The sequence below is a fragment of the Aquila chrysaetos genome, chromosome 3 (assembly GCF_900496995.4).
Source record: "Aquila chrysaetos chrysaetos chromosome 3, bAquChr1.4, whole genome shotgun sequence".
Lineage (NCBI taxonomy): Eukaryota > Metazoa > Chordata > Aves > Accipitriformes > Accipitridae > Aquila > Aquila chrysaetos.
The window spans coordinates 15,825,357-15,847,614 of record NC_044006.1 but is presented as its reverse complement, the minus strand read 5'-3'; the positions used below and the strand labels follow the sequence as shown (position 1 = coordinate 15,847,614).

General features: G+C 49.7%; 1 protein-coding gene across 4 annotated transcripts in view; it reads right to left on the bottom strand.

Annotated features, from left to right (window-relative positions):
- Window positions 1-2,196: 2,196 nt before the first annotated feature.
- Window positions 2,197-22,258, bottom strand: part of RALY (RALY heterogeneous nuclear ribonucleoprotein) — a 141,841-nt gene continuing 121,779 nt past the window's right edge. For all 4 annotated transcript variants that reach the window (XM_030009195.2, XM_030009198.1, XM_030009197.1 and 1 more), the window contains 7 exons: window positions 18,817-18,889; window positions 11,451-11,498; window positions 11,026-11,186; window positions 10,235-10,348; window positions 9,546-9,691; window positions 4,298-4,346; window positions 2,197-4,038 (listed from right to left, as the gene is read on the bottom strand). In XM_030009195.2, coding sequence (XP_029865055.1) covers window positions 4,302-4,346; window positions 9,546-9,691; window positions 10,235-10,348; window positions 11,026-11,186; window positions 11,451-11,498; window positions 18,817-18,889 — 587 coding nt within the window. In that variant the 3' untranslated portion in view covers window positions 2,197-4,038; window positions 4,298-4,301. The remainder of the gene's footprint in view (window positions 4,039-4,297; window positions 4,347-9,545; window positions 9,692-10,234; window positions 10,349-11,025; window positions 11,187-11,450; window positions 11,499-18,816; window positions 18,890-22,258) is intronic.

Here is a 22,258-nt window from a genome sequence, read left to right as displayed (position 1 = left end):
TGTGGGTGGTGGGGAAAGGCTTTAACAAAAGCATTTTTTTTCCAGTTCACAAGATGGAAACTGCATATATGTTCAGTTGAGTTGCTCAGTTTATGTTGGTCATTTTTCTTCAGAATGTGCAGATGTTGAATTAACTGTTGTCCTGGGGGAAATATTGGGGAGAATGGACTGGCCCAACCCTTGTCTTCCCACATCCCAGCAGGGCAGGGACCATTTACTGGGAGTGACCGTATTTGGACACTGGATCATGGAAAAGGAGTTTGGGAGTATATAGGGTGTGACCCCTTTACATTCATTCTGGAGCTAATGAGATCTGACAGATCTTTTTGTGTCATGGGTATTTAAAATGTCTTGGGGAGGACCACACATCTTTCTGTTAACCAGGACAAGGGCAGTAATGGGGCTTCTGCTCTTCACTGTGGTCTGCTCCCGTGTGACAGCAGAGTGTGGTTTGGGCTGGGGTTGAGGATGGATGCACTGTGGTTGAAGTGCTGTGTTGTGCTCCAAGCATGCAGCACCCTGCACTGTATCTCACGTGTGTGTTCATGCTTGGGAAGGTGGGATGGGTGAGTTGGGGAAGAGGAGCAGACTGTGATCAGGTGCCCACTTAAGTAGCACTGATGCCTTCGTCTGCACACTGTCTGCGTTTTCGCTATAAATACTCTGGAGTCCTTAAACCTCTACAGCCCCAGCTGCTCTTGCCCACGTGCTTTCACCTGCCTCTTTCTCCAAAGCTCTGCCCCTCTGCCTCGTGCCCCTGCAGTGGGCATCTGCCTTTCCCCCTGCCCACCCTCTCCATCCTTGGGAAAGCAGTGCTCAGAGGGAGGGGGACACACCTCCTCTCCCTCTGCTCCTCTCTTGACGGACCCAGTGAAGCCAGCAGGAAGCTTTGCAGCTGCTTGATGGCTTTAAGGGGTGAAATGGTGGTGGGCGTTCCCTTTCCCACCCCACCGTTGTATCCTCACCTCTTCACACGAAGATTTTTTTTTTCTGCCACATACAGAACTCAATGAGCATGAAAAACCCAGTACTCATTTCACTGAGGCCCTATCTACAGCCAACAGGGAAGGTAATTACCATACAGGGGCCTGCAGAAATGCTCCTAAAGTCCCTCATTCTCCCCCCAGAATAATTAACAAAATCAAACAGTTGTTTGCTAGGAGACCTGGACCATCCTTTAATGGCCTAAAGCTGATGAGCTGCATGGTGCTACAATTACCCAGCCCCAGCCCAGTGCCAGGCTGCGTGTTTGGCCAGTGAGCCAGGGGCTTGGGGTGGGGATGGAGCAGGGAAGTGCTGTGCCCTCCTCTGAGGCACTGAGCCATGGTCGCTCTCAGAGCCCAGGTACACAGCTCAACAGACCTAAGGTTGGGCTGATTTTGATCTTCTTGATAGGCAAATGTTTTGACTTGCTTTTTTCTGCTCCCCCCCCCCCCCCCCCCGTCTTTTCCCCTTCTCCCCAGCTGCAAAGATGTACAGCCATTAGTCTGACAATGCTTCTTTCCTCACCTTGAAGTGAACAGGTGACTGATGGCAGGACAGATGGATGTTCAAGCATCCCCACACTCACCATGAACACATGCAATAGGCAGCTGCATGTGTTGCCCTCCAGTGCTGGGTGATGGATCAGGCCAGGCTCAGCAGACAACTTTCTAGGACTGGAAACTTAAAAAAGTGTGGTAGCAGCTGGCTTCTCACCATGTGGTCACTGGGGTCCTCCAGACACAGCTCAGGTGCCAAACGTGCCAGGGTTTGGATGCTTACTCCAGTGAACACGTGCACAGCTGGCAACATTGTGTGAGCTTTGCTCTGCTGAGGGAGGGATTGAGGAGACAGCCAGGAGACATTGTGCTTAAGGAGCATTTATTAGCACCATTGGCTCGTGCAAACTGGAACAGCAGCCTCATTTCTTTCCAGTCTGTTATAAGATGGACCAGTGCAAAGTCCAGAGATTAAAGGCTTGGATTTGTCCCCTGCTCTCCTGCATCAAATGAGTTTCCACGCCTCCAGAGGAAAAGTCCCAGAGTCCCTGTGAACCCAGATGTTTTGCTCAGCCCAGTGGGATATACCTTCTGTAAGGGAAAGCAAATCCTGTGGGCACAGCTAAAGCCTAGAAAGGGAAAGACTTATTTGTCTGAAATAGAGGAAAAAAGTATGTGTGTGTATGACAGAGAGAGAGAAGCGAGCGAAAGCAAATTATATTTCTTTCTTTTATTATACAGGATTGTATGTACAAGGTCACCTTTCTCCCAAACATCAGCATCGCAGTCAGTTCATAGCAAAAACTGCAGCTCATCTCTCAAAGCCTAGAAAACAGCTCTACAACGGCTCAGTACAACACAATGGATAAATTGTACAGGAACCGGAAAAAGGTAGGGAAAGCACGGTTATCCCTTTAATCCCTCATGAATTATTTGAAACTAAGAAATGCAAATAAAACATTGTGCTTCAAGAGCCATGCTTGCTCCAGAATGGCCCTCGGGGAGGGAAGCATTGCCCCCCAGGACCTGTTTTCCCCTTCACCCTTCAAAGAGAGATGACATAGATGAGGTCTGGCTTTGAGCGCTGGAGCAGAAAGCAGGAGTCCCCTTTCAGAGCACTCTATACGACCTGGGGGGGGCACGCATTTTGTGGGAGGGTTTGACCAAGGAGAAGGTGTAGACACCATTCTGGATTCAAAGCACTGATATGTGTGTGTGTGTTTTGGAGAGGAAATGGGCAGGACCCATCTGATCTGAATAAAGTGCTGCGTGAGTTTCAGTCCCATCTACCCCTGAACTCAGAAAAACTGGATAAGCCCACAATGGAGGAACGAACAAGAACAGAAAGGCTGAGAGACCTCTTGGGTGTTGTGGTGTAAGGGGGTTCCCATGACAAGCCGCATGCTGGCTGCTGCAGCCCTCTGCTCGCAGGACATGGCACGGGTCAAAAGCAGCTCGAATTTGGTAGGCAGGGGAGGTGCTTGCACGCCCACATGCATTGTGCTCAGGGTATTCACTGTTGCCAGTCTCGTTACACTCAGGCAAATTGTCACGCTGTGCAGACCTGTCCGACTGGTGATGGAGCACAGCCTTCGCAGTCAGGAGCAGGAGCCGTCGCACAGCTCTCCTCTTGTGCCAGGTTGGTGTGAAGACCCAGTGAGGCTGCGGCAAGAGGAGACGTGAGCACCCTGGGGAAGGGGCTGATGTCTCTGGTACTGGGCTGGAGAAGTGGGTAGATTACATCCCTTCCAGGGAGCAGCTGGTTCAAGAAAAGGGTCTCATCCACACATGCTTGCACCCCCTCACTCTGCAGAGACTTGCTCAGCAGAGAATGAGGAGACCAAACCATTGAAGATGATGTATGCTTTGTTTCTCATGCTTGGGATCACTTGCTTTCCTCCAGGCAGCTTCCTTTCCCTTCCCCTCTCTTCAAGCAGCTGCAAAGAGCACAGCACAGGCACCAGCACCGACTCCTTTCCACCTGGAAGTGACCGTGTACCTGCGGCAACTCATGGGGCAAAAGAGACATGACAGGAGGTGACTGTTCTGGGAGGACAGGTCACCCCACACCCTCTTCCTCAACATGACCTTTAGCGTGAGAACACAAATTGTCCAAACTGAGACAGTACTTTTCCCCCAGTTAGCAAATGCTCTGGCTCTCACCTAGCACAGAAAAAAATGTCTTTATGGGGTTAGGCTTAGTTCTGCCTCCTCTCCTACAAAAAGCTCTATAACAGCTCTGACTCATTTGGTGACGCAATTGCTCTCCTGTTCTCCAGTCAGTGATGGTTATGGATTGCACAGGGTTTGGTTCCTGCCTCTGTTGGCTGCAGAGCTCTGAATCCATTGCATGGGGTAGTGGGGATTCACTGGGGTGATGAGGTTTCTTTGTCTTTGCTTTACAGATGGATGGAAGATGTCAGGCCATGTTTCTCCTTTTGAATGCCAGGTAGAGAGGACAGCAGCACTTCAGTTCAGCTTGTCTTGCTCAACGTGCCAGGACAGGGTTTAGCCTCGTGCTTTCCTCACACTGTTGCTCACTGCTGTTCTGAATGGGCTGCAAGGAGAGAAGGGGCAGGGGGGGGGGGGGTGGGAAGGTACATTGTTTTCCTTGAACCTCAAAGATTTGTGATTTAGGAAAAGGAGAGGGGGCTGACCAGTCACCCAGCTGAGCAGCCAGGCTCAGTACTAGGGAAACACAGAGGATTAGTGGAAAAGATCATCTTCTGAAGCAGCAAACCCCCCCCACCCCAACATGCATGGAATGAAAGCTTTTGCTCAGAATCAGCCTCTAAAAAGCAGTGTGTGAGCTGTACCTGGTTACTGTAGTCTGGCATCCTCCACATCTGTGTAATGGCTGTTCTCCTGGAGGGAAAAGAGAACCAGAAACAGTAAACCACCACGTGTCCCTCCTGCCCTGCCTGGGACACTATGACACCTCACATGCAGTGACCAGCTGGTACCACGGTGTGGGAGAGCTTGCACACTGCTAGCAGTGTCAGGTTGCCCAGTATGGTGGAGGAGTTACAAAACACACCTGATGTGGACACTGGGTACTGTGGCTGTGGTTTCTGGCAGACACAGTCCCAGGCAAAACCAAAAATTTCCTCTGGCTCCTTATTCTGGAAGGGAATTTCTGCATGGCCAGGTTAAGTCTATGCTCAGCACTTTCATAAAGTTTACTGTGCGTGCTTGCAGAGCTCATGCCTTGTTGTAGCACTGTGAGAAGTTAACTTGGGAACTAGGAATGGCCCACACCAGGGAACAGGCATTCCCGTGTTACTGGAACTGCCCAATGATGCTAAGGCGCAGACAGTCCGCAATCGCAAATCATGTACGATGTAATTACTCTGCTGTTGAACACAGAAACTGGTCCCAGTTTGCAGCAGAACTCATCATCCAGAATGAAAGCACTCATAATATTCATTACTCCAAAGGCCACAATAATAGTGCTGATGTGCTGAACCACTCCCCATGCAACAGTGGTTTTGAAAGCATGGCGTCTGAAAGTCCCCCTCCTGGAGCGGTTCTGCAATGCAGTATCATTAAAAAAATTACATGCTCAGCAGTAGTATTTTATCCATCATCTCCTGCATAGGCCAAATTTTGTGGTGAATATTTCAGAGATTGAAATGGATCCCCGAGAGGTCTGCAGGGGATGCTAGGTTATCTGAAAGGAAAGACAAGGGAGCCCAGTCCCAATCTTGTTAGCAGCAGGCTGGTTTACAGGGCACTGGGGGAGATAAACGGATTTTTACAATCATCAGGGAGATCAACAGAGTCTTTGCAGAGACCCTGCAGGGGAAAAGCCTCAGGACTGCAATGCATGAAGAAGAGACAGCTGGAGACTACGCTCAAAGGAGCTGTGGATGGAGACTCCCAAGTGAGGGAAGTCTGGAGGCTTGTGACTTCTGGCAACAGAACAAAGGCTCCTTCTCCGCAATTACAGAGTAGGTAGTGCCCTGGGAACAGGCTCTTCAGGAAAGCCAGGTGAGGTGGTGTGTGCTCTGGCCAAAGGAATAGCTCAGATGCACAGCAATTTGCCTTGGAACAGGTGATGAGTCAGCTGAGAGCTTGTGGGTGAGGATCAGGGGACAGACGAACATAGGTGACATCATGGCAGGCATCTGCTACGGACTACCTGCTATGAAGTCTCCTCTGGATGGCTAGAGGAAGCCTCCTGATCTCAGGCCCTTGTACTCCTGCGGGGCTTCAACCACCCTGGAATCTGGTGGGAGGGCAGCAGGGCTGGGTGCAAGCAACCCAGGAGATTTCTGGAGAGCATCAAGAACAATTTCTTGACACAGCTGACTGACCAGCTGACCAGGGGAGACATTATTCTGGACTGTTACTGATGACCAAGGAAGAACTGGTCAAAGATGTGAAGATGGAGAGAAGTCTTGTCTGCAGTGACCACGAGACTGTGAAGTTGACTATCCTGGGAGGATTGACCAAGATAAAGAGCAGAATCAAATCCCTGAACTTAAGAAAGCAGATTTTGGTTTGCTCAGGGATCTGCTTGGCAAAGTCCCATGGGAGACTGCTCCAGAGGCCAAGGAGGCCAGGGCATGTGGGTCATCTTCAAGGACACCTGCCTTGAAGCACAAGAATGGCCCATTCTGATGACAGTGGGCAGGTGTAGCAGGAGGCCAGCAAGGATGAACAGCAAGCTCCCAAATGAGCTTTTTCTACATGAAAAGGCAGGACCTAGAAGATGGAAAGCAGAGCTGAGCTACCCAGGAGGAATATAGAGCCATCCCTCCAGTGTGCAGTGATGGAGTTAGAAGAGCATCTGCAGGTACACCAGCCGCTAAAGGAAGGCTGAGGAAAGTGTAAGCTCACTGCTCAGTGGGGCCGGAGACCAAGGGACCTAGTGACAAAGCACACAGAAAAGGCCAAGGTACTCAATGATGTTTTTTTCCTTCTTGGTTTTCACTGGTCCGGTCTGTCTTCTGCCCTCCCAGGTCCCTGAGCCTAGTGGCAGAGCCTGTGGGAATGAAGCATTACCTATTTTATCCTTTCTCTGCAGAGCTCCTTTCCTGCCCACCCTCTGAATAGGGCACAAACTCATGTTGGGTGAGGGGCCCCCTTTGTCCTTCTCCCTGTGGGCTACGGCGTGTATTTTGGACTTGATTTCCCCAGGTGATGCTGAAAACTTTACCAAGGCCAAGGAGAGATTTGTGCACAAAACCAGGGCAGCCAACTTTGCACTGGAAGTGGGGCTGAAAGGAAGTATTTGCCTGGCTCCCATTTACTTTCAATGGAAATTGTGTGCCTAACTTCCTTGGGGTCTAAAATGCTCCCCCTCACCCAGCTGGGGCTCACACCACTGTGAAGCACTACTCTGCTTAGCCGTAGTATTTTCACATGAGCTCTGGTTCAGTGAACTCCTCTACGAACAGGGATACTTAGGCCTGCTGGTCCCCAGGAGACATCCTACAGTTGTCTCCAGGGTATAGGCGGGACCTAGACCCAAGTCCAATTGGATCTTCCCCACTTGTCACCATGGGGAAGAGGGTCATGGCAGGGAAGCCTCTGTGCTGGGTACTGCACAAGTGTTGGCAGGTCCGGTTCCTGCCTTGCAATAACTATGTCTTTCCCACTTGTGATGGATGCACTCCTCCTGTTTGAACTAACTGGACTTTGGTCCAGGCAGATGCTCAGCAAGTAAGCCTAAACAAAGTTAATCCTATTGTGTGAGGCTGTCGGTGAGAACCCAGCACCAAACTAAAAAAAATGGTTTGGCTGGAGACTGGGCTGATAAGTGGCCAAAACTGCATGAACACAGCAGAAAATCTGACTATGAATCAACCACTTCACTCTATAAATATCTGAAGCCATCAGGGTCTGTTGAGCTCTCCCTCCGCAGCAGCGGGCTGCATGACGGGCATCTCCCCTTGAGTTGGGACGCTTCTCAAGGTTACTCCTCAAGGCTGGGAGATCCCTTACCTGACACCAGGCGTCAACGGATTTGTAAGTGACATTTTTTGCATGCATGTAACATTTAAGATACGTATAGCAAGCTTACACAATAATCTTTGTATCCCATATTAACTTTAATTGTAGTAGAGTACTGACCACCAATCCAACTGTGCTTATTAACTATTTTACATACGTAAATTTACTGATTAGAACTCAATAAACTAACTACTAGATCAGATCTGAGTGACGTCTGACTCTTCTCCTGTGACACCACTGCCCCTCAGAGCCAAGGGTAGATAATTTTTTTAGGGACCAGTGTGGGTACCATGTCTGTGGACAGCAGGTGGTGAAGGCTACACTGATGTGTGTAAGCCACAGAGATGTGGGATAAAGGAGTCACTCCCCAGGAACTGGAAAGACTTCAGAACTGTTCGGTGTTGTAAGGTCAGGAGCAAAATATAAAGGATGGCTTTTGTGAGTTGCCTAGCAGTCTTTAAGAGAACATCCCTGCAGACGAACTGCAGACATTAACCTGCCCCATGCTGAGCACGTGAGCCTGTCTGACGTTGGCAGTAAAATATTTCTGATCTCAGTGCCACTTCAGGACCAGAGAGTTACAGAAAATAGAGATGGAAGGGAGCTGAAATAGTCATCTTGTTCATCTACTCTTAATGAAGACCAGCTCCTCTTAAATCATTACCAACAGATGTCTGTCCACTCTGTCTGCTTATCCCACTAATGGCAGAAACTCCACGTTTTTTTGTTGACAGGCTGTGTGCTACTTTATCATCATTAGCATCGGCAAGTTTCCCCCTAATTTCTACCATCTGTTTCCCTTGATATAATTCAAACCTGGCCTTCCTTATCCTAATTGACTTAGAGATGGAGGCCAGCTTTTGCCTTTCTTCTTTATAGCGTCTGTTATGATGTCTCCCCTTAATCATCTCTTCTTAGATTTAGCAGAAGTCATGGACTTCAGCTGTGAGGCCCCAGAAACAGAAACAGCTGAAAGACTCTGTTCTGATCCCTCATCCATCATGACTAAGGTGGAGCAGAGCAGAAGAGTACAAACAAGCTGGGAAGTGTTTTGAGTTAGAGGAGCTTTTTGGGCATAGGAATAGTGCTGTGCATGTGCAATGCGGTGCGGTCACCCTAGCGATGAGGGGGTGAGGAAGAAGAAAGCAATGCTGAGCTTCATCCTCACTTCTGCTGCCACCAGTGCTGGGGTGGGGAAGGAGCAGAGCTGTGGCAGGGCACACTCAGTACAGGCTCAGAGGCTGCCCCGACGTGCCACAAGCCTCCGTGGGAGAGTTGTGCCAGCCAGCTGAGTTTCCCAGGGCTGTGGTCCTGCAGAATAGGCAGCAAGCAGGCCTGTCCTTCTGGACCCAGCACCCTGTTGCTCTTTGCCTGGGTCTGGAGCTGATCCTGTTCTCAGAGGAGTCTTAATTTGGGATAAATGACAGTGCTGCCAGTGGTAATACAGTGCCCTGTATTACCCTTACCATCAGAGTACCCGAGAACAGGGCTCCCATCCAGATGCTTTTCAGGCACATTTGCTCACTGGGTTCACTGGGAGTGTCCTTATTCAGGGCAGGACTGACACCAACGGGGCTGATGCGTGCATGACATCAGGCCAGCCATGCTCGCGTGCTGCCCTTGCTGTGGATGTACAGCTTCATGCACAGCAGTTGTGGCTTGCTCAGACCTTATAGCTAGGTTTATGCCATTTGGTGTCCGTCCAGATGAAAGGGCATTGCAAATGCATGTTGTTAGGAAAGTGCAGTTAATATACCATGGCCTGTCTCTGCCACATGTTTCAATCCATCTGAGAATTACTTGGGAGCAGAGCAACTTGTTTTAACCATTAATTAACAGTTGTGAAATCAAGGATAAACATGGTCCGAATTTCAAGAGACAACCATCTTTCTTCAGTGTCTCCACATGCGTTTGCTAGGTCAATGCTTTTGCAAGCAGCAGAACAGTTTGAAAGAACAAGCTGTGAACAATCATGGGATTTAAATACAACAATTTCTTTTGAGGAAGGAAAAACTATTTTTCTGGGGCTTTAGTAAGTTCCACTAAAACTGTGGTCCATTACTAAACTCCTTTGGCTGGAGGGATGTATTACCCAAACTCTCTTACCATTTCATCTTCACACTCATCCCGTGCGAGACCCTCTTCCTCACCCTCGTCCCCATTCAGCGGCTCCTCCGTGTTGACGTCTGCCTCTGATGCTGTGTCTTCCTGCGAGATTTCGCTTTTGCTGCCATCCGCCTTCTTCCGTACCTCTGTGAGAGCAAGAGCCAAGCCACCAGGATCAGGGGCTGGGGGAGGCAATGCCCAGAGCCTGATAACACTAATCCAGTGGGTCCCCAAATTCAGTTGGTAGGCAAATAATAGATCTAGGGTTTTTTTCTGCAATGGGAAGTTTTGCTGATTTTGAGGAAGCTGCCTGAAAGCAACCCTGGAGAGGGCAGAGCAGGTCATTGTTCTGCATCCCTCCGGAATGAGTGTGGGAGGCAGACAGAATAGAACAGAATAGAACAGGAATAGAATAATAGAACAAAAAAGCAGACTAAAAAAATACAAACTATATGACAAAAGAAAAAAAAATCTCATCATTTTGAAACCCAATTCTATAATTTGGGGATTTTGGCATGCAATTTTGTCCTGTCATTCTACCCTGGAACCTGGGGGTCGACATTTCACTGTCAGAGCCTGGAAGATGCTCTAAGCCACGATGGTTTCAAGGCCAGCTCTGCAGGGCACTTCCCTCCACTCTTTGCATGTTCTCGGACTGGCCCCAAGGCGTCCGTGTGCACCCAACTGACCTGTCGACAGCTTCTGTTCTTCAGCGATCTGCTCCAGTCGGCCCAGGAGAGCATCGATGTTGGATTTGATCTGTGTCAGTTCAGTTTTGATTGTTTGTAGCTCGCTGCACTTCACTTGGAGGAAGGAAGGAAAAAAAAAGGCATTTAGTGCCCTGCAGAGCACCCAAGGTGCCTGCCTCACCTCTGTGCCTGGCCCAAGTCACCTCGCTGAGCAGGTTAAAAAATCAACTAGAAACCCCACGCTAGAAACATACCCCTTGCATCCCTGGGGTCATCGTGGGGTGATGCTCACACCTTGCTGCATGGTGTATCTGAGCTTATCTATGCTGGAAGGAGCTGCGGTGAATGGTGTGCAGGGCATCCTGCACAGCTAACAGGGGCTTGGTGTGCAGGCGAGGAGAGGCTGGCTTTGCACAGAGCAGCAATGTGCCCTCCTCCACCACCAGCCCTCCCTGCCCCGCTGCCTGTTACGGCACCAGCAGGGAAAGCTGCGGGGGCTGCGGGTGGTCGTAGGCACCCAAAAAAGCCTGTGTGCCTGTTGTCCAGGCACGTTGTGGAGGCTGGCACCAGGCTTTGGCACGCTTAGGTTGTACTTGCACCTTCCCCGGCTGCGTTTGCAGCCTGCTGGCTTCTGAAAGGCCCTTGCTTGGGCTGTTGTTTCCAGATGTTTTGGTTTTTTTTAAGGTTTTTCCCTGGGAGCATCTGGCCCCATGGGTGAACACCTGGGGATGGGAGGTCCATGTGCACACCAGCCTCCACACCGTCCCACTGCACCCCATGCAAATACTCACGCTTCAACTTGGCCGAGCTGTTGGCGATGGCAGCCGACCTGGCGAAGAGCTTGACAGGGAGTGTCGCCTTCACGCGCCGGACGAGGGGGATGGTGACCCGTGGCCGTTTCACAGGAACCACCCTGGGCACCGGAGAGACTCGGCCCCGGTACTCGAAGAGCCTGGAGCCAGGGAGGAAGGATGGGGGGGGGGGCTGAAGCAGCCCTGCAGCACCCCCAGCCCTGCCATGCCGGCCATCGGGTGTCACAGCCAGAGCCCGAGCAGGGCTGGTGCTGAGCCGGGGCACAGCCTGGCCATCGGACCCCACCGCACTGGGCTGGGATGGACTACCCTGCACCCCACCTCGCCTCCCACAGCAGGAGCTGCGCTACAGGGAAGACCTTGCCCCATAGAAAACTCCTTTGGCTGATGCCTCCCCTGCTCACCTGTCGTAGAAGTCGTCTCTGTAATAGTCATAGTCGAAATCGTAGCCACTGCAGAGACAGTCAGGACAGCACAGGTTAATTAGTGCTGGCAATTTTTTATTACTCCCTCATCACCTGCTGAGCCTCCCAGGTCCTTTACTTATTCCATTAGCTGTACTTTCGACTTCTCTGTGCAGCTGGCCAGGGAGGAGGGCTGGTGCCCACTCAGCCATTGCTTCACTGCAGACATTTCTCCCCACCCCAGTTTGTAGGTTTATAATACACCCGCACATCTTCTTGCTCCACCTTGAGATAACCAGGTTAACACTCTGCTGCCAACACCACCCTGTCTGGTGCATTCAGCCCCCACCAGATCTTTCTCCCAGGCTCAGCACACCTCCCTGCAGACCCTTGCAGCTGGGAGGACTAGTGTGCACGTCCTGCCAGGTGGAAGGAGGGCACTGCCCTGCCGCCACCCTTGTACGATTTTTTTTTCATACCATATATAATTGTTGGGGGAGAAGTCAGGAAGAAGGGGATATTTATTAATTTAACATCTTTGCTACTGAAGATGTTTAAACCTCTCTCCTCCCAGCAAGACATTGCCTATGTCCTGTTTTCTTAAGCTTGAACTGCATTTTAACCCAAAGTTGGAGAAATGCATTTCTCACTCCCTGGAGACCCAGTAACACGCTTTCTCTCTTGCTGCAGCTAGTTTTTCACGAGGCAACGCAAACCGGTGGTTACAGCGGGCAATCACAGGTCTTCAGAGACAAGACCCACGCTGGTGCTGCCTGATGCCCCGGCACACTCTCAGCAGCGGGAAAGAGCAACGCTGTTGTATGTACCAGCTACCCCCAGCTAAACACAGCGTCTGGTTCCCTTGTGTGCTGCTGGCTGAATTACTGCTGGTTAAATGAAAGTTATGTTGATGTTCCCTCCTCTCTGCTTTGAACAAAGAGAATGGTTATTGCAGCCTTTGAAAGCAAAGAGTCTGTCTTGCATCATGAAACCATTTGAAGAGGCTTATAAAAAAAGATAATCTAATGGGAAGAAAGAGAGAGTGACGGGGAGAGGGAAGGACTCTGAGCCAGGAGAAACTGGGGCATGGGGAGAGGGAAGGTTGAGTGCTCAAGTACATAGCTGAGAGTAAATTTGGTGTCCTGCATCTTAGGCAAGAAGTGACAAGAATGTGTGGCTGGCCAGGACGGCCGGTGGGAAGCATGGTTTGGGCCAGAAATTCCAGGCTTTATCCAGGACGCTGGTCCTGCCTATGCTGGCACTGGGCTTCCCACCCAATGTTTAGTTTCAGTAACTGGCTGGTTTCTTAAATGGGTTTTTTCCATGCTCCTTGGATGATCCTTGGGTTCCCCAGAAGCCTGTGGCGGCATGCGGAGACTCAGCCTGTGCCTCGGAGGGACTCAAAGCACATGCTGGATGGTTGGAGACACCAGGGCTCCTTGGGACCAAAGACAGTTGGGAAAGGTAATTCCTACCACATCAGCTCTTGCTGGAATATAACCAGCCTGTTCGTATGGCTGAGGAGATGGGCAGTATGGAATGAGGAATGTATTTTCATGGAGATTTTCGTGACTGGTAACTTGATTTTTGTTCTAACCTGGGATGAAACCTGGAAATAGAGAAAATCTCCAAGAAAATAGCTCCCCTCAGCCTGCCAATCTATTTTGATCACCAAGGATGTTTGACTCCCATTCTATTTGAATCCAATAAACACAGAATACAATCAAAATAGGAAGTCATTTGAAAGGAAAATTGAACTAGGATGCTTCTACACTGTTAGACTCCCCCTCTTCATTATTTTTTTTTTGCTTAGATGCAACTTAAATGAAATTGCTGTCATTTTTTAATATTTGTCAATCCTGACAGACTCTGGTGAACTGCTTCTGGCTAGCTCCAGCAGCAGAGCTGGAGCCAATGTTCTCTGTAGCCACAGGCAAAAGGAGACAGCGGCATCTCTCTGCGGCTCAAGGACTCCAAGTGGGCTGAAGCAGTGTCTTTATTCACTGCAAAAACTCCCTCCATGGGCTGTTGCTCTTGCTGGGAATCTTGCTGTGGCTTGGGGACCATGAGGCAGCTTTAGACCATGTTCTCACAAACAAAACAAAGCTTGGGGGAATTTGACAAAATTTTGAAATGCCCGCACTCCTTTCTTCTCACCCTATTCATACTCCTGGTCTGAGCCAGCTTTTCCTCCAAGCCTTCACTCCCTGGTGGGAGCCCTGTTGGTAGAGTTGTGGACACTGTGGGCTCAGCACATGGCCAGCTCCATGGACAGATGGGGACGGAGAGGAGCTGCAGCTCCAACCCTATCACATGGCTGCTGTCTGCTGCCGTCAGCACTGTCCTGGGCAAAGCCTTGCTTCTAGGAACAAGGAACGAAGGCCCAAAGGGGGTGAGTGCCCTCCATCTCCATCACCGACCCTGCCCTGCAGCGTTTGGGCACCTCCACCTCACTCCTGGGCTCAGCTCCAGCACCAGCAGGACGAAACCGAGCCTCAAGTACCTGTAGATCCAACCTGGTGTGGACCAGAGAAGGATGGAGAAGCCTAAAACCTCAGGTGAAGTCCTAAGCCTTTTTCAAGACTAGTCAAAACAGCAGTTTGGTATATGAAGTGGTTAACAAACACTGTAAATGTTATTACGCTATTTGCAATAGGGAATGTGTGAGCAAAGCTGGGCAGCCTTGCATTTTTCTGGTGGAAATTACTACTGGTCCGGTTTTGCAGCTTGTTTACAGAGGCAGTGGAGTTGGCTTATGACATGCTTGACCCGCAGGGCAGTGGGTCCAAGAGCATCTACTACTATTTGTGGGTGAAAAGCAAGAGGCTGTGTGGGGGGTACCCCTCCCCTGGCCCTGAATCCTCAGGGGATTTGACACTTCCACCCGTTTGAAAAGGAATTAGGGTCATAATTATCCTGGGGAGCTGGTCCTGACTTCCCCAAAACAGTGGGATTCATCTCACTTGGCTTCAGACACTGGGAATGTAGAGATAAATCCAAGCCAGGGGGGAAAGAGGCAGTTCCAGGTCATGGTACATCACATCCAAAGGCAGACATCTAAAATACTGTCAGGTGAAGAACTGGTTTTTATCCAGCAAGCATAAAGGGAGTCCAGACAACCAGAACACATAAAAGCCTTGACAGCATACAGGGCTGAACTCACTTGAGATGAATCCACCCTTTGACTCAGTGCGGTGCAGGACAGGACAGCAAATACTCTGAACTCCGCCTCTGGCAGTACTGCTTTCAATACCTACTAACCGAGACAGCCTTCAAGGAAGGCAGCAGGCTGAAATAGGGGATTTTTGAAAGTCTGTGACTGTATGACCCCGCTATAACGTGCCAGTCAGGTCATGGCTTAACAGATGATGCCAGGGAGGCAGTGGCTGGATGCTTTTACCAGCATCCTAGGAAGTCAGGCATTGAGCAAAAGGCAGGTCTTCCAACATTAATGCAAGAAAAAAAGCTGTAAAAGTGAGTACCTTAGCATGGGTGATTTATCTGAACACTGTGTGCCTGAAAATTTCACTGCATGTAGGATAAACCTTCCTGAGACTGATGAATCATTTTTCAGTGATCTGGCAGGCCTTCCTTTGTGTACAGGAATAATTTTTGCCATTTTTCAATCAGTTGGTGACATGGTGCCCTTTAAAAATAAGGCAGGGACAATCAGTGAGAGGCAGCAGAAGGCGGTAAGGCTGCATCGAGTAACATGATGCTTCCATCTCCTGATGCATTTCTTCTGCTTCGTTTTTCTTTAGTAATTAAATAACGTTTATTAATGACTCACAAAGGTTCAAAATCCAAATAGTCATAATTGAAGGGCAATTGTTTGTATGTGCTGCCTTTACATTACATTTGTGGTGCCATTTCTGAGTATGTACCTGAATAGCAAATGTACATTTGAGCAGCTGTGCTTTTAATTACCAGCTGACAGCCCTGCACTGATAATCACAAGTGACACGTCGTGCCCAGCTCGCATCCTTCTACTAATGGCTGCACAATCTTAATTATTGCAGCAGCAGAAATAATACCCACTGGAAAGCTACTTGGAAAATCCGGTGTTGATAACACAGTGAGCTTTCACGATCTTGTGTATCTGGTGTGAGATTCCTTCCTCCTGCAAATAGCCAAAGTAGTGAGAAGGTGGGAGAGAAATGTGGGAAGGGAGTCTGGCATTTCCAAGGCGCTGGGGCTGCAGTGGGGCTGCTGTAGGCTGGGACAGTGTGCACATCCTTACTGCCAGTGCTGGGTCCGCTGGGTTTGGGTACCATGGCTCACCTCCTCCTCTGCCCTGTGGTTGTTTCTCAGCCCTGTCTGCGTGGATTTGGCACCAGGGCTTGCCGGGTGTCACTGCTCCCAGCACTGCTGCCGAGACGGGGGAGCAGTAGATCTGTTTGGAGATGGGTTGACACCAGCTTTCTGCAGGGATAGTAATGGGTATAACGGGGATGCGAATGCCAGCTGAGCTGGAAGGACATTGTCCACTTGCATCTGTAGACTGTGAAAGTAAGTCAGCAGTGGTTTGTGTCTGTCACCATTTCAGAGGTGACACTGAGCCACTGAGTTGCCAGACACTTGGTTGCTCTTGCAGTTCTTCCTTAGGTTGTCCTCACTGTCCTTTTGGCTACAGAGCAACATTAGCACTAGTATTTCAGAGAAGGGCAGAGATTTGTGCCTCCAAAGGTCAACTGCAGCACTGGCAGATCCCCCTGCCCTGGGGCAGAGCCACCTTCCCTTCCCACAGCAACAAGCAGCCAACTCACAGCCCAGCAGGATCACTGGCACTGACCCGAATGCGGCCCAAAATGCCCCAGGAAATCCTGTCCAGACATTTGCTATGCAGGCAAAAAAAGTGTGGCCAGAAGGCAAAAAGTTTTGCGACACAGTATGTGAATACCTGGGGGACATGGTCAAAATACAAGTTCATCTTCCAGCCATCCTCACTAACTCATCTGCAGTATCTCCAGGCACGTCCGTGTTCAGCAGCGGTGGCCGGGGTCCCAGGCAGGAGCACCCAGGGGACTTCCCATGTGCAAAGGGATGCTCTGGCAAACGCCAGAGGCTGAGGCAGGGAGGCTCTGAAGATCCAGAGAGAGCCGGGGAGAGCAGAGATGACAGCAAGGTTTATATTAACTGAAGGTCCCTCTTGTGGAGAGACCTGAGAAAATTTATGATGGCATGAACCTGTGTGTATGTTTTACCTATTGGAGGTAGATGAGAGGCTACATCTCAAAGGATTTCTATTAAACACTCAGATACCCCCACGGCTGGTGGATCAAGTAAGACTGTCAAGATTGTTGCTTCCTCTATGTCCAAAATGAGATTTCCCTTCCCTTCCCCCTACCCTCTCATACAGACTTGGACTGAGGCAAAGTAAAACCCAAGCTTTGAAAAAATAATCTTCTGTGTTTAACACAGCATTTCTATAAATTATAGTGCTGTGATTTCTGAAGTCTAACATTTAGAAAAATTTATGATGGTTAGAGAAGCTATAACCACGGCTCACTGCAAACCTGGATTCCCTGCTTTCTGTGAGATATCGTAAGTTCTGCTAGTCCAGATGGCAAAGTTTAAATCTGACAGCCAATCTGGGATGAAATATTGCTGAAGCTCAGAGCAGCGTAGTTCTCTGGCCCGTATTTTAGCATATCCATATTTGTGGGAGGAAAAAACCATCTCTTGTTCGCTCTCTCTTCACCTACATGGCAGCCTGGAAGTCTGAAATATCGGTCATTTCAACAGAAATGTATTAGCGGTCAAGGCATGGACAAATAGTAAATGAAATGCTCTTTATTGCAAGATGTACGGAATGAATTGATTTACATTATGGCTACCAGGACCATGGAAGTAGTGTATGTACAGCTGAATAGAAAGATTCGTCATCTCTATTCCCATATATCAGTGTAGGTAATGCAGAGTCTACTTCCCCTCAACTGGTGTCCCCTGTGAATCCAGAGGGCCAAGTTCTGATGAAGGTCCAAGCTGGCCCAGGGTGGGAGGAAAATTTTGCCTGGTGAAAGCTGCAAAGGAAGAGCTCAGCTGAGAGACTCAAGGAAGGTCTCAACAGATGCCTTGCGGGTGGTGGTGGGAAGGTTGTTGAAGCTCTGGTGGGTTTGCCTATGCCAGAAGAGTGTTGCCACCACTGAGGTTTGCCATTTCGTAGCATGCCGGTGTTGGACTGTGTGGCTGAGTCTGAATCATAGGTTTTTTTTCATTTCTCTTCATCCCTCTCACTTTTTTTTCTTTTTTGTAGAAAAAAATACAGTTCTCTCATGATTTCCTTTTTTATTACACTCACCTATAAGCCTGATACTGATTTTAGTTTTTTCTCCCCAACATCACACCTTCTAAATCCTGCCTCAGTGCCCCAGTCTCCATACCATGAGACTGGTGTAAGAATAACAAGAATTTATAAATAAGACACGTTTTGGGATCTTGTTTGGTTTTGGGTTCTTGAACCTGCAGGGTACTCTCCAAATACCTTTTCAAGTTTTCCCTTCTGCGACCACAGGAGCAAGAACTTAATGAGTTTCTCCCATATTCCCATGACTCCAGATGCTGGGGTTTAAATGAAAATCTTCACTTCTCGTGAAAATCATGATAAAGTCTCTAGAGCTGGCAACAGCGGCACTGAAGGCTCACTCTGACATCTGTAACGTGCTACGTATCCCACAGACCTCACGTCCCACTTGTCCCTCCTGTTCCCTTGATCCCTTGGTCACTGCTCCACAGCACAGGCTCCCTTGGGGCTTTCCCAGCCACCTCCTTGGTCCACCTCCATTTGTTGCCCCAAGGGTTTCCCACTTTCTTCCTTTCTTCTCTCCCTTTCCCTGTCATTCTTCTCTTGCCCTTCTCTCCAGCATCTTTCCCTAAATTATCCCTGGTCCCTTTTCTCCCCCAACACCCAGCATGCATCACTGTGCCCCATTCCTACTCCCCAGCTGGAGGAGCTGGGGCTGGAGAGGAGCGCTCCTTTTGGTACACCTCTTTCAAGACCCCTGATATGGTTAAAGCAGGTGCTGCCCGCCTTTCTCCAATGATCTCCAGGTCCAACACTTTTCACAGGTTGGACCATGCCCAGGCAGAGTCCCCCAACGCCATGGGCATCAGCCAAGCCTGGGTGTGCCACTGACACCTCTTGCTGGCTCTCCTCCCTGCAGCCTAGCACTGAGGGGCATTGCAAAGGCCAAGAAGTCCATGGGAGGAGAAGATCTGAACGTGCAGCAGCAGCCCAAGGCTGCCTGGGGTAGGGGCCAGGGAGGTTGGGGCAGCAGCCTTGGTGGGTACAAAAATCAGCCCCAGCCAGAAGGCAAATACCAGCCTGGAGACCTCGCCGCAGGGAGGTGGCACGGTGGAGACCTACCTGTACAACGCGGAGGCTGCTCTCTTCAGCCCTTTAGGTCTGTTGGGTTTAGGTTCCCCGGCCATGTTGATATCTGCAAGGAATGGACACACAGCTGTGACACAGCACGTCTACGCTCACCAGCAGCCATACCCAACCATGGAGCGTGAGGGGCTGTGCACAGCCCTGCCACCAGCAGAAACAAACTCCTCCGCACCTCCCACCGCATTTCCACCTACTTTTAGCATGTTTGGTGTTCTGCTGGACCCCCACAAGAAGGCAAGTATATTCTTGTACTTGGTAAACCCCTTCCTTTTCCTCTACAAAGCTACTAACCATTTATTTTTGAGGTCAACACCCTGCACGTGGTCTAACCCCCACACACAAATTCAGGACAGGCTTCTCAGGAGAACATGGTGCTGTTATGACAAGGCATGGACAATATATAAAACTGCTGCATGCTGCTAATTGCTAACAATTTATCCCTTGCTCCTTCTAGAATAAAAATCAATGCTAAGTATGAGCCAGCTGGGCACCACTGTGGACTGGGCTGTATTAAAAACTGCATGGGGTGCAGGCACACGCCTGCAGCCACTCCAGCTGATCTCGGAGGAGCATCTTCTATCAGGGGAGGTGAGAATGAGCTCTTCTAATCCACTAAGGAAATTCCTCTCCTTGGCCTTGGTGCCAAACATGCTTTTGACATCAGAATAAAGTGATACAACCAATTTCATGGAGGCTGCCGAGACCCTGGCAATCTAATGCTGAATGTGGCCCCAGAACTGCAGAAAGGTGAGCTACTGGGAGCATGAGGCCTCACCTCCTCTTCATTTCTTGGCCTAGGAGTGAACAAATTCCCTGCTGGCTTCTCCAAACAGCCCCAAACTTTTTCTGTTCTTCAGGTCCTTTCTGTCTAAATAGGTGTCAGACCTCTGGGCGTGCCAGATCTGAGCCAAGCAAGACAGGATTTCCTTACGTAGAACAAAAGCACCATTTGCATGGGGCTGGACAGGAGCTGCCCCACAGCATTGGGACAGGTCCTTGTGCTAAGCTGGTGGCACAAGTTGCAGCCTCTGAGGTGCAGGTGGATTTGAAGGTCTTCATCTGGGGCTCAGGGTTCATGGATCTGTGACTGCAAACTGGGGTATATAAGTTCTCACCTCTTCAGGACTTCCAGGATATCCCATGACACTCAGCAGGTGTAAGCTTACTAACTGTTGCTTTTTTCACGCTGCATGAAGGGACTTTATGGAGAAATGTGGACAAGCTGGTCTGCTCACCATCAAAATAAAGAGCTTGCAAAATGATCCAAAGTGAACAGTCTGCTGACTTAATTATTAACCAAGAAAATCATCTTCAGGAGCACAAGAAAGCTGCAGCACTGCTGAAACAACCTGAGCAGGAGTACAGGCTGCACACATGGGACACAGCTCCAAAGGAGCACGGACGTGCTCCCACTGCCCAAATGTCTTGCTGTGCAATTCCTTGGACTGCCTTTTAGGGTCTAGCAAGAGACATCATTCCTACTGAAGCTGGAGCTTAGCCTATTTATAAGCTTGCATAACAAGTATGGTATTAGGGTATTGCTTGGCCATTACATTGAATGTTCCTCTGGAGGCACATTCAGATCAGAGCGTGTTTTCTTTGCTGCCTTTCACCCTCCATCCTCCCATACTCAACTGCTAAGGGGAATGCAGAAGAGCGCTGAGCCTGAATGCTAGCAAGGACGTGCATGGCCACGGGACAGGTCCATGGACAACTGCTGCCAGTGTGAACATTATGCATGTGGTTGCCTTTCTGAGTCTGTTGAGCAACGCAATGCTTCTGGCAATGCTGTTTGCTGTAAAGGAGGAGAGGAATAAATTCTTCCTTGGTGCATCCCCAAGCACATCCGTGCTCAGCTCCAGTTCCCTTGTGAACCCTTTTTGCTGTCAGGGTGCATCTTGCCAGCTGCCAGTCACTCTTCTTGCAAAAAGGAGAGCTAATGACAGCACCATGCTGATTAACACCCTTCAAGAGAGATGCAATGAAAGCCCAATGGTGGATAATGACAACAATTAGCTCAATTTGCTGGTATGCACTGCTAGAAATAGCACTGCAGAGCCTTCATCGGTGCATGCAGAGAGACCATGAAATTTATACTTTCAACCTATAGTGGTGATGGACAATGACCCTCAGGATTCCCTTGATAGTGAACAAGGAGAGACAAGTGCTCAGCATGCACCTCAGCCTGGGCAGATTTTGCATCTCATTCCCATTCTGGCTCCCTCCTCTGCATCACTGAATCTATCTACCCACCCCAAGGCAGTATCTATTCCTCCTGCTCATATCCAGGCACCTTTGCCCACACTAAATGGGGAGGCTGTGCTTTGTCTAGCCTACATGGTAGGATCAGGTTATGGTGTGGATCCAGCTTCCAGTGCAGAGCTCCCCCACTGGAATGGTAATTGCCTTCTGCGCCTTCTGCAACGACCAGGGTGTCTGGGAGCCTCTGGAGAAAGCACAGAGGCTGCCAGGACCTGCCTGGCAGAGCAGTCCATCTCCTAGCACAGGATGGGCTATAGCTGTCATTTCAAACACCTCCGTTTTGTGATGCATTCAGTATCTTGCTGATCAATTAAAAAGCGAGTTTGGTTGTTTGCATAGCAAAGGAAGAAGAAAAAAGAAAAAATGGAAGACATGCTATTAGACCACTTAGCTTGAGAGCTGACCTTAGCTAGAAGATGTGAGCTAGAAAGATGCTTGCTTTGCTCATTCATTCTGGTATGTGCTGGAAAAATGTCACCTGCAAAGCATCACTGGCACTCGGGAGCAGATGGAGGACTGAACCCTCCTGCCACCACCGGCGCATGTAACTGTTCCATGGCAGCACAGCCAGCTGTGCTCCTGGAGGGGACAAGTACCACTGAGAGCTGGAGTTGTTCACTTAAGGGTTTCTGCAAGGATCAGCTTTTCCATGATCTATTAGAAGGACACAGAAGAGCCTTGACGGATGCTGAGGGAGATATGAGATCCTTAAACCACATGCCCACTCAGACGAGAGGCAGGCACAGCACTCATGTCACATGCAAAACTACGATGCTTTCCCATTTCTTAAATGATGATGCAAATTCTCTTTCCCAGCTGAACAGCTGAGGCAGGAAAGGCAGTTTCACTCAAACTGTGCCATGCAGGGCGGCTACAACTGAGTCATTACAGCGAATGCTTGCTGTGCAGGAGTGGCTCTGGATTCGGACAGGGATGCAGTCCTGCTGAGTGACCACCTGCTGGCACTGGGGACAGGCTGCCTTGCACTGGGACAACAAGCTGCTGTCCCTGAGCAGGCTGGGGGTACTTTGCCCCTACACTGGGCACCGTCTTGAGGCATGCTGCCCCACCATGCTCCCCATAAGCTCCTGCCACACCAAACGCAGCCATTTGCCTGGCAGTCGTGGTTTGTAGCTCTTCCACAGGATCGCGTGGC